Consider the following 16,869-nt stretch of genomic DNA (forward strand, 5'->3'; position numbering starts at 1 on the left):
TAAGATCCTTCATTTTGAATATGGAAGACAAAAACTTCTTTGTTCCAATTACACATTCCATTTTTATTACTTGTTATTAATATGTCATCAATATACAAACAAATAATAGTTATACAATTACCATAACTTTAGAATATATGCATTTTTATCTACATTTTGCATGAAACAATAAAATAGTATTTTCGAATCAAACTTTTCATGCCATTATTTGGGTGCTTATTTTAGTTCATACAAAGTTTAATAAGCTTACAACTTTTCTTATCATTTTCTAGTATAACGAACCCTTCGGGTTGTTCCATGTATACTTCCTCATTAAGGTCACCATTCAGAAAAATTATCTTTACATCCATTTGGCGGATGTAAAGATGATGTATGGATGTTAGCACAAATAAAATCGTAATGGATGTTATTTTAGCTACCAGAGAATGTGTCAAAATAATCTATTCTTTTTTTTTTTTTGTCTAAACTCCTTAGTTACTAATCTATCTTTAAAGGTTTGGATAGTCCTATTAGTATGATATTTATTCCTAAATACTCACTTACATCTTATGAGTTTAGAATTTGAAGTCTTATGTTTGATTTGACATTATCGAGTCCATCTCATCGTCAATGGCTTTCTTCCAAAACCTGAGTCTCTAAAAGATTTAGCCTTACTAAATGTTTTAGTATCATATTATATAGTCATTACTATAGATATCTTCTTAATAACATTCTCTCTATCACCTTCTTTGAAATAAAAAAAGATACGTTAAGAGTTTATCTGTTCAGAGTCAAGACTTTTTTCTACCCTTGCCCTCTGGCTCATATGAGGTTTGCTTGGAACTTTAAACTCTTACAGAACTTTACTCATTCGTTCACTTTTAAGAGTTTGGATTTCATTATGATTTGATTCCAAGGATAGCGAGTTCTTAAATAACTCAACGTCTTTGGATTCTATGATATTGTTAGACTTTAAGTCTACAAGTTTACAGGCTTTACTTTTTGTACATAACATACAAAGGCGTACTTAATATCTCTGAGTCATAATTTGATTCTTTTTTGGATTGGGTGTCCTACAATATATGAGACACCTCATACTTAAGATATCCTAGGTTAGGTTTCATACTTTTCCAGACCTCATATGGTGAAGTTTTTCTTTTCTTAGATGAAGGGATGTGACGTGTTGCAACCAGTGCTTCACCCTATAAACTTAGAGGCAACTTTGCTTGTATTAGCATTGAGTTGACCATCTCTACTAAGATCTCGTTCTTTCTTTCTGCTACACTATTCTGTTATGGTGTATATGGTGCAATGCACCAGTGTGTATGGTCACCTCTTCATAGAAGTTGGAAAATTCACTTGAGAAGTATTCTTCCCCTCTGTCACTGTAGAGAATTTTTATTTTCTTTTTAAATTGATTTTCTACTTCTACTTTATATACCTTGAACATACTCAATGCTTCATCTTAGTTCCTTAGTATGTATACATACACATATGTATAGCAATCATCAATAAAGGTTATAAAGTACCTTCTACCTCCACGAGTAAGAATGATGTTTAACTCATAGATACCGATGTGCATAAGATCCGATACTTGAAATAATCTCTCAACGCTTGGAAATGGTTTCTTTATCATTTTAGATCATTTGCACACTTCACATTTATCGTTCTAATTATCAGTGTATGAGATTAAGCCATTCCTAGCTATGAATCTTAAAGTATTATATCATATATAAGACAATCTATCATGTTATAATGCTATATATTCAACCATATACATAAAAGTACTACTTTTATTTAAAGAAAACTTAATAATGCTATTATAAGCATATCCCTTTTCGACAAAGTTTTTATTCTTTGACAGAATCAGCTTGCACAATTCATACACTACCCATATTCTAGGTTTTCCCAGAAGATTCCTAGAAACTAATTAAGTTTCGCCTCATTTTTGAGACGTGTAGTACATTACTCAAGATCACCTTCTTACCAGAGGTACATACTAGTTCCACAATTCCTTTACCCATAACCTTTGATTGGACTTTATTACCCATTTGGACTTCTTGACAATTGGTCACATCTTCATAAGTTTTGAAAGTTGACCTATCGTAGAAGACATGGACTATGGCAGCCATATCATATTACCAACAGGGGACTTTCCCTTAGATCGTGTTAACCTCGATGATCATAACAACTATTTCATTCTCAATGGTACTTGCTTCTTTTTTCAATCTGTGAAGTTGACATATTCAAGCATAATGCCTGATTTTTCCACAAACATGGTATGAGCCTTTGAACTTTTGTTATTCTTCTATGATCTCTTGAATTTCTCTTTATTAGGTTTCAGGGAATCATAATTCTCGAAATTCTTATTTTGGATGTTTTCTACTGTTTATACCTTGGATGATGAATTCTCATTCTTATCTTTTTTATCACGGTTGCAAAACTCTTCCTCAATTCTCAAATGTTTCTGAATTTGTTTCAACGTGTAGTCATTGGTCTTATGCAACTTCTTCCTGTATTCTTTTCATATCGGATGTAATTTTACGATTATAGCCTCGACTTGAAATGATTTAGGAAGATCAATTTTAAGGGCCTTGATTTTATTTACAAATTAGCTACAATTCTTGGATTTGGGGAAGAAACAGTTTATTATCTACCATATTAAGTCAAAGTACCTAACTATTAAGAACTTGTTGGTACCTTCTTCTTTGGCCTTGTATTTGAGCTATAGGGTGGTCCAAATTTCTTATACAGATGTAGTTTGCGTGTATAGATTGCACAATTGATTAAATAGAGTGTTTAAAATGTGTCCACAACACAGCGATTCATCTTCAACTCATTTGTTGTGTGCAACAATGTGGGAGACTAGTTTCATGCTAGCCGCTTAGACATAATAGCTAGCCATTTATGACTGTTGGGCTAGCCACATGTAGCAGTTTCTATATGGTTTGGTTAATTACTACATGAGCAGTTACACCATGCCTCTTAAACAACTAGATTTACTCCTCTAAAACTCAGAGAGGTCTCTTCGGATCTCTTACCCACAACACTTTGAACCTAGCCACCTAACCCATCTCTCTTATCCACTGTTGCACTGCGACTGTTGGGCGAAGTGCAGAGTGTGCCACTAGTGCCTCTATAGCCATACTGCCTTTCATACACAGGCCCTTGCACCGAGCCCGTGCCCATGCATACGCGCGTGTGTTCTAGTGCTTCGCACGGGATAATGCAAGTCTTGGTACTCCTCTATCTCACCAAGAAAATATTATCGTACTAAACACCCTACTTATTAACAGATAAATTTTTTTCTCCTTTTTGATATAATAATATTACTAAAGGTAAAAAACCAAGTCTTTTCACAAATACTTATATATTTATATATTTTTCTTTTAAATATATTTTTAGAGAGAATATATATATATATATATTTCTATAAAATATTTTTTAACCAAAATATTTTCCATACTTCTAGAGAGATGCCTGATGGAAAATCTCTCTCTCTCTCTCTCTCTCTCTCTCTCTCTCTCTCTCTTTCATCTGTAGGATGAGCGGTTACAAGGGGTGCTCTCTCTCTGTCTCTCATCTGTAGGATGAGCGGTTACAAGGGGTGCTCTCTCTCTGTCTCTCATCTGTAGGATGAGCGGTTACAAGGGGTGCACGCCCATCCTATTTATAAGGCCGTGTTGAAGGCACGGGAAAATTGTGGGCCGTCACTTCTCATTAGTCCATGTCATCATGGATGACACAATCTCACAAAACCCATCAATTTTCTCTCTCTTGAATAGATTGCCCACTGCACATAACTTTTATCATATGGAACTTCTCTAGCCCTACCATGTTTTATATGTTAGATACACTGTCCATCAATTTTTACAGATCATTGTAGAACATCAACCCAAAAATGAAGCACATCCAAAGCTCAAGTGGACCACGACAGAGAGCAATGTGAATTGAAAGAGTATGGTTGAAACCTTCCTGAGGTTCACCAGGAGGTTTATTTTCCATCTAACATCTTCGGAAGGCTTCACAAACATAGATGAATGAAAAATACAAATATCAGTTTGATCAAAATCTTATGTGAAAAAAAAATTCATGGGTAGGTGTTCAATTCACATTATTTCCTGTATTGTGGTCCACTTGAGCCTTGGATTGGTCTCGTTTTATTTTTTGCTCTAAAATATTAAGGAAAAATGGAAGGACGGTGTGGATCTGACACAAAAATTATAATGGCCCATAGATATTTCACAGGTCAATACTTACTGGTTTTCTTCTCTCCTAGAAAGTGCCCCATAACACAGCAAGCAACGGAAATTTTTTATGTGTGAAATATATGTTAGTCTTGGGATCGTGTGTTTCTTCGATCCACACTGATCAATCTTTTATTTATTTATTTATTTATTATTATTTTAAAAAAAGATTATTCTAAGATATGACCCTAAAAACAAAGAAGATTCAAAGCTCAGGCAAATCACACCCTAGGAAACAGTCTGAATTGGTGCCTATTGTTGAAAACTTTTTAAGCTTATAGAAGGCTCTGATCAAACTAATATTTGTGTTTTCCTTTTATCCAGATCTTTGTGACCTTACAAATAGATTAGATGAGAAATAAACTTCACGGTTAACCCTAAGAAAGTTTCAACGATAGTTTGATCAATTCTACTAATTTATGTGATATGGTCCAGTTGATCTCTTTGCGAGCCTTATCTTTTTCTTTTATTATAGAATGATATGGAAAATTGATGGACAGTGTGGATTTAACACATAAATCATCATGGGTCCATGGAAGTTCAACCTGTTAAAAGTTGAGTTGTATATTACGCACTCACGATGGTTTGGCCTTCCATATAGATAATCCGCACTCAAGAAGGATGAGAGAATTAGGGGAGTGGATTAGGTGAGACCCTAAGAGGTGGGTGGGAAGCTGACTATGGGGCTCACAGTGATGTATGCATCTTAAATCCACACCATCCAAACATTTTGAAAGCTCATTTTAGGGCACGATACAAAAATGAAGCTGACTCAAATCTTAGGTAGACCATGCCATAGGAAACAGTCGTGATAGAATCCCCACCATTAAAAAATCATGGAATCCATCGAAATGTTTATTTCCAATCCAAGCTGTTGATAAGGTCATAAATACCTAAATGAATAGACCACAAAAATATCATCTTGATCCAAAGCTTTTGTGGCCCATAAAATATTTTTAATGACCAATCACCAATGTTTCCCTATACGATGGCCCATATGAGATTTGGAGCTGCTTCATTTTCTGGATCATGCCCTAAAATGAGCCACTTGGGTGGATCCCGGGTCTCACCAAATCGGCTCTCGAGATTTAGGGAGACGAATTAGGGTGGTGGTTTAATACATTGTGGTGCACAAGAGTAGTGTAAAAATACCATGTAGATGTGGGTCCCATGGGCATGGCCCACTAGATCCAAGTATCTTGTTGGAATGGTTTTTTCCGAGGACAATCCATTAAAATTTGTTTCGCGGTCCCAAGATGTGCGGATGGTAACACTACAACAAATGTAACTTTTAGCGGCGCTCGAAAGCGCCGCTAAAACCCCAAAAAGCGCCGCAAATGGATTTAGCGGCACTATACAGGCGCCGATAAATGGGTATGTCGCTAAAAGTTATGTCGGCGCTAGATACTTTCTTACAGCGCTTGTCTGAGCACCGATAATGTAGCTTTTTCGCGACGCGAATAAACGCCGGCAAAAGTCAATCCGAGCGCCGTTAAACGTGGTTTCTAAACACTTTTTCTCTCGGGAAAGTGCCGTAAGATTTCTACAGAAACGCCGCTAAATGCCTTTGTACGGAAAAGAGGCCCTAGCATGCCAGTAATTTTTATTATTATATAAAATTCAATCGAAACCTATATTTTTTAAATATTTGAAACATAAAAATGATGCAAATGATGCAATACAAATAAAACTGAATGTTAAACAAAATTTATAGTACTACATAATAAAAATATATATATAATATTTATTACAATAAATTGAAAATGGTCTTGAATTTAAATAAATAAATTTAACAAAAAAAAAAAAAAAAAAACAAATCCTCTGTATGGTCTACTCCTAGCACGAGCGGCGTCAAAAGGCTGAAGTGCTTGTAGGCCTAAATTTAGGCACAATTGATTAAAATCCTGCACACAAGGAAAAAAAGAAAAGTTAAAAAGTAGCATTCAACAAATTGATGCATGGGAAACAATCAATCCTTTGATCCCGACCTTAAAAAATCAAAAACTATCAAGGCAACAAATGTTGTAACTTGAATTCCATTACAAGCAAAACAAAAAAGAAGGTAAAATAGAAAGCCAACATGCTAACAAACAAACGAATGTCGCAGCACATCTATGCTTTACACAATCAATTGAAAGATAAATCAACTTATAAATAAAGATGAACATACTAATATTTTACAAAGTTGAGAGCTTACTTTCTTATGAAGAGCCCAGACACTTATATAGCCTTTAGTGATCTGTTCTTGCAGCTCTACAAATTCCCAGGTATCATCAGCCGAATACTCCCCTGACAGTAAAACACATGGATTTTTTCGCTTGAGGTTGAATGTGAGGGCATACACCTGATAGACGGGTTTGATGTCATGCATACATCACATGGGCCCTACAACATTCCGGTGCCACCGCTACCTACGGTGGTGTATCACTGGACCACACCTCTTTTTTTTAAATGTTTCATTGTGAATGCGTTCTATATCCCTTGGTCGTGCGCGAGGATTCTTTTGCTTAACAACATTCATGTGTTCTCTGCATATGAATTGGTTTCAGTAAGACACGTGATAGTAACTTATTTTCCATCATGTATAAAATAAGTGTTATAGTTTTCTTACTCAAGAAATGGGATGAGTGCACCGCTGTTAAATAGAACATATCGATGTGCCTGTGTAAATGCAACTTTATCTAGCACATAATCCTCCGGCTTCCCTAATGCACGACCTATTCGTGGGAAAATAGCGGATTGTTCTATAACGGTGTTACCATAGTCATCATTTCGTATTGGTCGGTTGAACCTTGTCTCCACATTATGCAAGTACCTCGAGCAGAAAGTTAAGTATTCTTCCGCCAAGTACCCTTCTGCAATTGAACCCTCGGGCCGACTTTTATTACGTACATATGACTTCAATGTGTGCAGGTACCTATGGTCACCAATATTAAACAGTTTAGAAATATATGATTGATTAGTGTGACTGGAATAGCATGAAAAATAAATTTAATTTATAAATATTTGTACCCACCTCTCGATGGGGTACATCCATCGGTATTGTACCGGTCCTGCTAGTTTGGCCTCACCCGCTAAATGAATCGGCAAATGCACCATAATATCAAAAAAAGCCGGTGGAAATATCTTTTCTAGATGACAAAGTGTTATCGCAATTTGAGATTCCAGCCCATCAAAATCTTTTACTTGGCCAACTTTGGAACACAATTCCTTAAAGAAATTACACAATTCAAGCAAGACTGAGCTCACACACTTAGGCAATGTTGTTCGTATCGCTACAGGAAGTAATTGCTGCATCAAAACATGACAGTCATGACTCTTGAGCCCTGAAATTTTGCGCTCTTTGAGATGTACACATCGTGAAATATTGGTTGAATAACCATTTGGAACTTTCACTCACTTCAAAACTTTGCAGAAATCATCTTTCTCACTGGTTGACATGGTAAAGCATGCAGGTGGCAAATATGTTTTGTTCGATGAAAGCTGCCTTGGGTGCAATGTTTGTCTTATACCCATATCTTGCATGTCGAGACGTGCCTTTAAACTGTCCTTTGTTTTCCCTTCAATGTTCAACAGTGTCCCGAGCACATTGTCACACACATTCTTTTCAATATGCATCACATCCAGATTGTGCCGCAACAAATTATGTTCCCAATACGGCAAATCGAAAAAGATACTCTGCTTCTTCCAGTTATATCGATCTTTTGCATTATCCTCTCGTCTTCTCTTGTGCCCATAATTGCCAGAAGTCTTCTTCCCAAATGTGACATTAATTCCTTGTAACTGATCCAACACATCAGACCCAGATAGCAAAGTTGGTGCCTCACTAAATTCTTCTGTACCATCAAAAGATCTGCTATTACTTCTAAATCTATGATCAAGTTCCAAGAATCGACGATGACCCATATAACAAAACTTTCGACCATGCTTCAAGTATTTAGACAAAGTGTCCTTGTTACAGCAAGGACAAGCAAGGCGTCCTTTAGTGCTCCATCCAGATAAGTTCGCATATGCAGGAAAGTCACTGATAGTCCACAACAATGCTACACGCATTCGAAATATTTCATTGCTTGAGGCATCATAAGTGTCTATGCCAACCTCCCACAAATCCTTCAACTCATCTATTAAAGGTTGCAAATACACGTCAATATCATTATCAGGTCCAAAAGGACCAGGAATAAGCAAGGACATCATGAAATAAGATTGCTTCATACACATCCATGGTGGCAAGTTATATAGTATCAGAATAACCGGCCATGTGCTATGAGTAATACTCATTGTCTTGAATGGATTGAAACCATCAGCTGCTAACCCAAGTCTAACATTGCGACTATCCGATGAAAAGGTAGGATGGTAGTGATCAAAAGTTTTCCACGCCGGGGAATTAGCCGGATGCCTTAACATTCCATCTTCGATGCGACATTCATAATGCCATTTCATAGAGGACGCTGTTTTAGATGACATGTACAACCTCTGAAGCCTTGGTTTCAAAGGAAAATGGCGTAATATTTTGGCTGGAATTTTTCTCTCTTTGGCAGTCGAAGAAGTCGCATCGTCATCTGATTGATGTTCAAATGTTTTCCATCTGGAAGCACCACATATACCACATGATTGCTCGTCGACAGTATCCTTCCAATATAACATACAATCATTGGGACAAGCATCAATTTTATTGTATTTTAGGCCCAAGTCTCCAATAATCTTCTTGGTTTCATAGAAAGACCTTGGTAAGGTTTCACCTTCGGGAAGCGCATCCTTTAACAATTCAAGTAACATCGTGAATGACTTGTCGCTCCATCCACCAAGGCACTTTATGTGATATAGTCGAATAATGAAAGAGAGTTTGCTAAACTTCTTGCAGCCTGGGTATAATTCCTTATCGGCGTCTTCTACTAATTTGAAAAATTATTGTGCTTCAGTATTAAGCCCCTGTGTAGGTCTATATGTTGCATCACTCTCTTGATCATCCAGACCCGAAAAATCAAATGCATCATGTAACAATTCGTGCATATCATCGTTTGGATCCAGATTAGGCATAGAAGAAGACGTGGCTTCCCCATGAAAATGCCAATGAGTATAACTCATATTAAATCCGTCACACACAATATGATCGTATGCTTCTTGTTGAGATACCCAGAAGTTGTTATTGCAGTTCTTACATGGACATAGGATCCTCCCTCTATCACTTGTATTTGTAAATGCAAAGTCTAGGAATTCCTTAGCTCCACTTACGTATGCATTGCTTACCCTAAACCATTCAATGCAATTGGAGGACATATCAAACAATGAATCTTAACCATTGGACCACAACAACTGGAACAAAAAGTTACTGAGATACCTAAACAAATGAATCCAACTCTTATCCATCACTATGTTCCTCAGCTACTTCGACAAGTTAGTTGAAATACAACGTGAGCCCGACAAAGCTTCCTAGGAGAGAAACTAGAATGGGTATAAGAGAAATTTAAGGAAGAGTACTGAAGAGACAAATTATAATGAAACAAGCACCATTATTGCTCACCCCACAAGCAACGACGACTTAGGCATCTAATAGAATCTCTAATGGTATCTTTAACTGACTAACTAAATCAGTCACCCATCCAAGACTGGATAGATTGTAATACTTTCATGTTCCCATTTAAATGCCCACACTGAAATTTTGGCAGCATCTCCCCATGTCTCTCCGAATACGTTGATCTTGCATTTGATTCCCATGTCAAGTATCCACATAATGTGAGGATATCTGACATTAGAAATAAATATAAGAAACGTAACCAGAGAGAAAAGGATAGATACAACGCAGAACTAGCATGGGCATTTAAATCAGGTAACCAAAAGCATTCCAATCTATCCAGCCTTGAATTGTCCAAACGTGGGACAATTTGAGAATTTTTATGCCTCCAAAAGCACACTATATCTATGCTTGGCCACATAAAAATTCTCAAATGGGTAACTGATTGTCCTATACTTAAACAATTATATAATTAATCACAATTGGCATTCATCATCTAGCTAATGGTGCTCCATCCACAGTAGGAACCGTAATTTGATCAGTCCAGATTGGCGTTTGTGTATGCTATGGAGAGAATTGCAACAATTCGTAAAGTGGTCATAAATGCACACTATCTGGGATAACGGTACGGTACAACAAGTTGCGGTACCTTTGCCTGTAGATGATCATTTCTCTACCACTCACACGTATGACCATGCGACTTGCGAGTCATGAAGTGTAAAATGTCAAAGTATAAAATGCCAAAAAATTGTGGGCATGTTGGGGCTCCATATATAATAAGTTGTTTATTGTCATTCACAATCACAAGTATCATTCATCATCCAACTAACTATTAACAACTTTTACAAAAATAAAAGACATCCAACCAACTCTATATAATAACTTGCAACTTAACCTGCTGGGAACCGTCATACACCGTAATATCTTACGGCAGAGCGGGTTCTGAGGAGTTACAAGTTCGGCCTCTACTCTCTAGGAAAACACATAAATGAAGCGACAAAAATATAAATTAAGAAAGATCAATTATTTATGGAAGAGATTGATGAATAATACCTGGCAAACAAATGGAGAGAAACCCGCTCAATCAGAATCTAATCCATGCACATGCATTATATATGAGGAAGAAAGATTCGTAACTGATTATCTAACAATTAAAAACTGATTATCTTATGGAATATGAAAAGCCTGAAGGAATATGATGTCAAAATTTAGTTTGTCGATGTCATCTCCGACAAAAGACTCTCATAACCTCAAGTGTTTGATATTCACAATTCCAAGCACTAACCACAGGCTACATCAGAAGAACCATGCACGGCATAACAGGCATAAATCGAAAAAACCACCAATGCACAAGCCATACAATCTTTTCAACATAGTAGATATTTGGAAATTTTAACTTCTAGCTGACCCCAATTAATTGGGATAAAGTTTAGATGATGATGAGATACTTGGAAATTTTAAAGAGGGTGAAGTAACCAAAAAAAATAAATTCCATTTATTCAACCTTTGAACTCAGTTCTTTGATAACATGGGAATAAATGGGAGATGCCTACTTTAAAGAGGTTAAGTCCTCAGGCAACATTTTCAATCACTGACATCTTGTCAGTTCCTCCAAAATGCCAAAGCATAATGGAAAATGATTGAAATTAAGGTATTAGATGAGTTAAACTTTAGAGGAGTACAGAGAACAATTTTCAACTAAGATGGTGACAACTGACTAATTTGTTCACAGAATTGGTCGATAGGCCTGACATTGCACTTGTCACATACAGGAGCCACTGATATGCAACTAAGATGGCGACAACTGCTAAAACATTTACAAGAACTGCAGCAGCTGGAGAAGGAAACAGTGAAAAAAGCATAAATGAGCTCCTGTATGTGACATTGCACTTGACAGTGATTGCATAAATAAGATGTTCTTCATGTTCAGTACTTAAAAGGTGGAAATAATACTGATAATAGAACTCGCAACAAACTATGACAGTCTACCTTCTAATAACTGAGACACCGCATAGCCTTTTACAAAAATCCACCCCAGTATATACTGATCCTGCATTCAGTAAGAAAAATAAATAATAATAATAATGTTACAAAAGCGTTCTCCTCGTAAATCAAACAGTGCACATACCTACTACCATTTGACTTTCAGTAAGACATACTTGCCATATTAAAAACATCCTTTGAGGAGAAAAAAAATTCGAAGCATATTTCTTTAATGTAGAACACTTGGATTTTGAAATGGAAATGCTATTGACATTTTACTTCTCCAAAGAAAAATTCCCTAGACAGATTTTTTTTTTTTTTTAAATAGCCATAACAGCTGTATATTTGAGATAATGCCTGCTGTGCTAGCAACCGTCCTTCAACAGTTAATTACAGAATTATAATAATCAACTACAGGAAATCTTTATTATAAGACTTGATAGGTCAAAAATAATTTGTAACATTATTATTATAATAATCAACTACAAGAAATCTTTCAAGTAAGTTTATACCTCATTTGTAACATGAAAACAAAGAACACGTGTAATAAATAAAAGACAGCTGAAACAGAAAATAGATTTCATCCCTGCTATGGCTACTCTCTTTTTGAACCCCACACTGCCCATATGTGCTATTGTGATACAATCAATGCACAGTACATCAGGTGGGCACCAATGTGGATATAATGTGGCCCAAAAGGCCAGCCTGGTATAGTCCATGCCTTTTTTATTTATTCTTTTTTTGGTCATGCATGTGCGGTAGACCTGATTGACCCGAGTAGCCTGATTTTCAGGTCAAGCCACATATCCCCAGTGGGGCACACCATATGAACAACTTGAATCTTTCTAGGAGAGAAGAATTCACAACCCTACTCTTACAAGTAGACATAACATTTCTCATTGCATTTTGAACCACATAGCCTTTTCATGGTTGTTAGGAAAACAGGGAACAATAAAGGGATTGTATAACTCAACAGTTACCACCTTTATATGAAGGAAACCAAAATCATATCCATCTGCCCGACCTGATTTCTGATCTTCCCCAAATCTTGTCTTGATTCAGCCATTACATAATGGCTATATCTTAAAGGATTAAAGGACTAGTATAATGCTTGAAGATCTCACATAAATTTCAGTTTTGCGCAATCTTCATCATTCTTCGCAACTATCCTCGGTGATTAAACAATTTATCTGGTGGGATCCACCCCATGGATGGGCTAGAGTGAAAAAATAGCAAAAATCAGACAATTCTTCTTTTCTTCTTTTAAACAGTCCTGCAAAACCACAATGGGACTTGCATTTTCTTTTTCCCATCAATCGTGGCTAATACATTGGCAAATGGTTTCAATGATGCTGTTGCCTCACCCCAAAACAGAGGACGGTTGATCGTCCACACCATTAAGCTATGCCAGCATAGGTGCCAATATTCCAAGCCATCCATCAATCACAATCCACCATCTAGATTTCCTGGCCCATAAAACAGATGTGGCTATTCAGAGGATGATGCCACAGTGCATGAAACAAATCAATGGCTACAACAAACTTCTGTTAGATCTCCACTTCTTCATCCTTATTATATTGCTCTAATGCATGTCATGCACACAGGAAGACTAACGAAGAAGAATGATTTGTTTTCCATAATGGACTATCTGCTGGTGATTCGTCTCAAATCCTAAAACAGTTTCAACAGAAAATGATGGATAAGATACAAACAGGAACAATATATATATATATATATATATATATATATATATATATATATATATATGAAGGTTTTAGCTAATACCTTTGAACTTGTGAATCAGATCAACACCATCAACAACCCTGATTCGAGAATCTGCAGATGTAATAAGCACTCCTAAATTAGGGATTCGACCATGCAAATCCCTAAAAATGGATTCGACAGTGCAAATCCCTAAAAATGGATTCTACAACGCAAATCCCTAATTAGGGATTTGTATTTAACAAAACATATTCCTAATCAAGTATTCTAAAATAGATCATACCTGAGAATCTGAGATTCACCAGCAGCAGAAGACCGAACTGCAGCAGAGTGCAGAAAACAGATCCAAAACCCTAGGAAACAAGAGAGTAGCAGATCTAGATACTACGGAGAGATCCCAAAGCAGCCGTGAGAGAGAAAGAGGAGAGAGAGAAGGAGAGAGTCGTGGAGTTGCAGAGAGAGAGAGAGAAAGACGGGTAGGAAATAGGAGAGTCGTGGAGTTGCAGAGAGAGAGAGAGAGAGAGAGAGAGAGAGAGAGAGAGAGAGAGGTGAGAGGGTTTTTTTTTTTTTCTTCTTAATATGGTACGAGAGCGAGAGAGAGAGAGAGATGTGAGAGAGTTTTTATTTTTTTTTATATCCGTCGTTAGGTCTTCGTTAGCGCCGCTAAACGTACAGCGCAAATGCCTTTTTTACCGCTTTTTGTTGTAGTGTAAGATATAAGAAGTATGTCTTTATAAAGCTTGAGGTATACATACTTGTATGCACATGCATCATCATAAATTGTGGTGTATGGGACATATAATAAGGTTCCACTGTATCATGCATAATCATTGGTGAATCATGTCCATAAGTGATCTTTGCCCTTGATCTGAGTCTCAACAGTAGGCTGAGGATCTCATATCATATCAATGTTAATACATCAAGGAACGAGATGTATAGTGATAATCAGATGGATAATGTGATCCAATGGTCAATTTTTTAGATCTTGACAATATGTTCATCAAATGAGGATTTTAACGGTAGATTTGGTATTCCAATGATTAATTTTCAATTTAGATGGTCTTGATCGATGATATAGTGTGAATTAGTGATCCAACGGATTAATCATCACATATTGTGGTTTAAGGGGTCTAATGTACATCTAGTGATTGGTTATAAGGGTAATAATTCAATAATAAAATTGTACTCCTAAAGTTTTAAGTGTACTATACGGCCCCTGTTGTATTTTTTGGGCTACGTGCTTTTGGATGAAATAAAAAGTTCTTAACTTACGATTTTTATTTTTATTTTATTGATCACTAGGGCAGGCACATCGTGTTGAATTAAACTGAGTTAGGGCTGACCTGACTCAATCTGCTTTTGAAATATGCTTGACCCAAACTCAACTCAACTCGGTATAGAGTCCAGCATGCCTGACCCGATCGGAGTTTGGGTCTTGCCTAAACTAATCCGGGCTGAGTCCAACCAGTCACAAGTACCGAGTCAGGTCGAGCCGGCATCAAGTTGAATTGGGTCACCGGGCTGGCTTTTTGGGGCTAGGGTTTTTGCTCCAACGTTTGATCCGAGGGCTAAGCTCAAGCTTAAAAATTTAGGCTTAGGGTGTTCAGACTATGCCAGTGGTGAATGGCTCGGTGTAATCATTAAGTGGTCCACTCACTCAACCGAACTACATCCCATCGAGGGGTGTTAATGGGCCGGGATCAGGCCTAACAAAATCTGAATTTTGAATTGGCCCTGCCTGAAGGCCCGGCCCAAAACAGTTCAAATTTTAAGCTGAAACCTACTCCAGGCCTGGCCCGTTGACAGCCCTAATCTCCTCCCATGCAAAAGGGCCATGATGACCTTTAGGTTGTCAAAGTCATTTCGTTCGTGACCTGCTCTACATCATCAGTCATATAGTTCAGTGATCCAAACCATTGATCAACGGCCCTCCTTGTAGAGGAAACATGAATTGCCAAAATTTTCCCACATGCGAATATCCTAACCTTGCAATCTTTGCTACTGTTTCAATTAAATGTGGATTGTTTGGTTAACCACGAGGATAAATGAGTCCTCAACGTGACAGTAAAATTTCATTTAAAGCATGCTTTTCTTGAGATAGCAATTGAATAAGGTACTTAGCATTTGCTAGAATCAGTTATCCAAAACATCAATCCAAACAAAAATCATAAAATCATCCAACGAATCATAATAATAATAATAATAACCTCTAATCTCTGACTTAGTTTTTCTTCATTGGGAAAATGGTGGTAACATTTCAACCATAAGCATGGCATAGCTATACAGCAATCCAGATCGTCCAAAGTTCTGACCTGACGGTAGATGGAGCATGACCGAAAATTGCACTCATATGATGATATTAACTATTTATTTATTTTTCTCATTTCAAATTTGTGCCACTCTTCTCTTTTTAACCATCCATTTCATAGCCATTAATTGGATGGTTAGGATTTCTTCAACAATACGATTTTAGAAATATACTCAATTTACAATATGACTCACAATTTGGATGGAATGGATAGTTGTATGTCAGTACGAAATTCGAGGAGGATGAGTGATCCTCATTTCTTAAATGGTGCAAAACTAACATAAGGGTCCAGGCCTCATAACTCTCTCTCTCTCTCTCTCTCTCTCTCTCTCTCTCTCTCTCTCTCTCCAATGCTATAAATATTTGTACAGAATGGTATGAACAGAAGCAAAAACCATTGTGAGGGATGGGGCTTAGTTGGAAGTGTGTGGCCTGCTTCTTGTTGCTGTTGTTGGTTCTACCAAGTAAGAAAGACTCTCTCACTCTCTCTCAATGGGCCATCTCCCATTTCTTCTCTTCGTGTTTCAATTGCATTAGTGAAAGAAAGGGTCATTGAATCCACCCATTTGAGTATAGCTGCTCAAAAGTGGGTTTGCAAATAGTCAGGATGGTATATCTGCAGTGTGGTCCTAGGGTTGTATTGGGCTTAACCTGAAGGAAACAAGATGGGCCCGGTTCGGGTTTGCATGGGTGCTTGGATATATATAGCAGATCAAGATGGCAACATGGCCCAGTTCCATACCATTCTGGGCTTGGAGGCCTTCCAAGATCAGTCCAAGCCTGGCCTACATAGTAAATCTGAGGCTGGAACCTTGCCAGAGCCTGTGACAACCCAAAACAAACACGCCTGCACCTGGCCCATGATCATGCAAAAACTAACTGTGAGCCACTTTTCTGCAAGATCTAGGATGTTCATTTGGTGTGACCCATCATGCATGATATATATATATATATATATATATATATATATATATATATATATATATATATATATATATATATATATATATATGAGTAATGGTCTCCTGTGAACCAGCCCGCACGATACCTTGGTGCAGTCCAATTCCCACCGCAAGAGATCCTTGTGTGGCGCGGATTGGCTAGCTGACTGAATTTGT

At 37.1% G+C, this 16,869-nt stretch overlaps 1 protein-coding gene and 1 long non-coding RNA gene across 2 annotated transcripts; both read right to left on the bottom strand.

Annotated features, from left to right (window-relative positions):
- Positions 1 to 6,025: 6,025 nt before the first annotated feature.
- LOC131221050 (uncharacterized) lies at positions 6,026 to 6,518 on the bottom strand. Its single transcript, XR_009158952.1, has 2 exons — positions 6,424 to 6,518; positions 6,026 to 6,130 (listed from the first exon to the last, which is right to left on the bottom strand). It is a non-coding gene; the product is annotated as an uncharacterized LOC131221050 (long non-coding RNA).
- A 1,088-nt stretch (positions 6,519 to 7,606) lies between these two features.
- Positions 7,607 to 9,002, bottom strand: LOC131219971 (uncharacterized). The gene has a single exon (XM_058214951.1). It carries the CDS (start codon positions 9,000 to 9,002, stop codon positions 7,623 to 7,625), a length of 1,380 nt encoding a protein of 459 aa, XP_058070934.1. The 3' UTR covers positions 7,607 to 7,622.
- Positions 9,003 to 16,869: the final 7,867 nt, after the last annotated feature.

Source organism: Magnolia sinica, chromosome 12 (assembly GCF_029962835.1).
Source record: "Magnolia sinica isolate HGM2019 chromosome 12, MsV1, whole genome shotgun sequence".
Taxonomy (NCBI): Eukaryota; Viridiplantae; Streptophyta; class Magnoliopsida; order Magnoliales; family Magnoliaceae; genus Magnolia; species Magnolia sinica.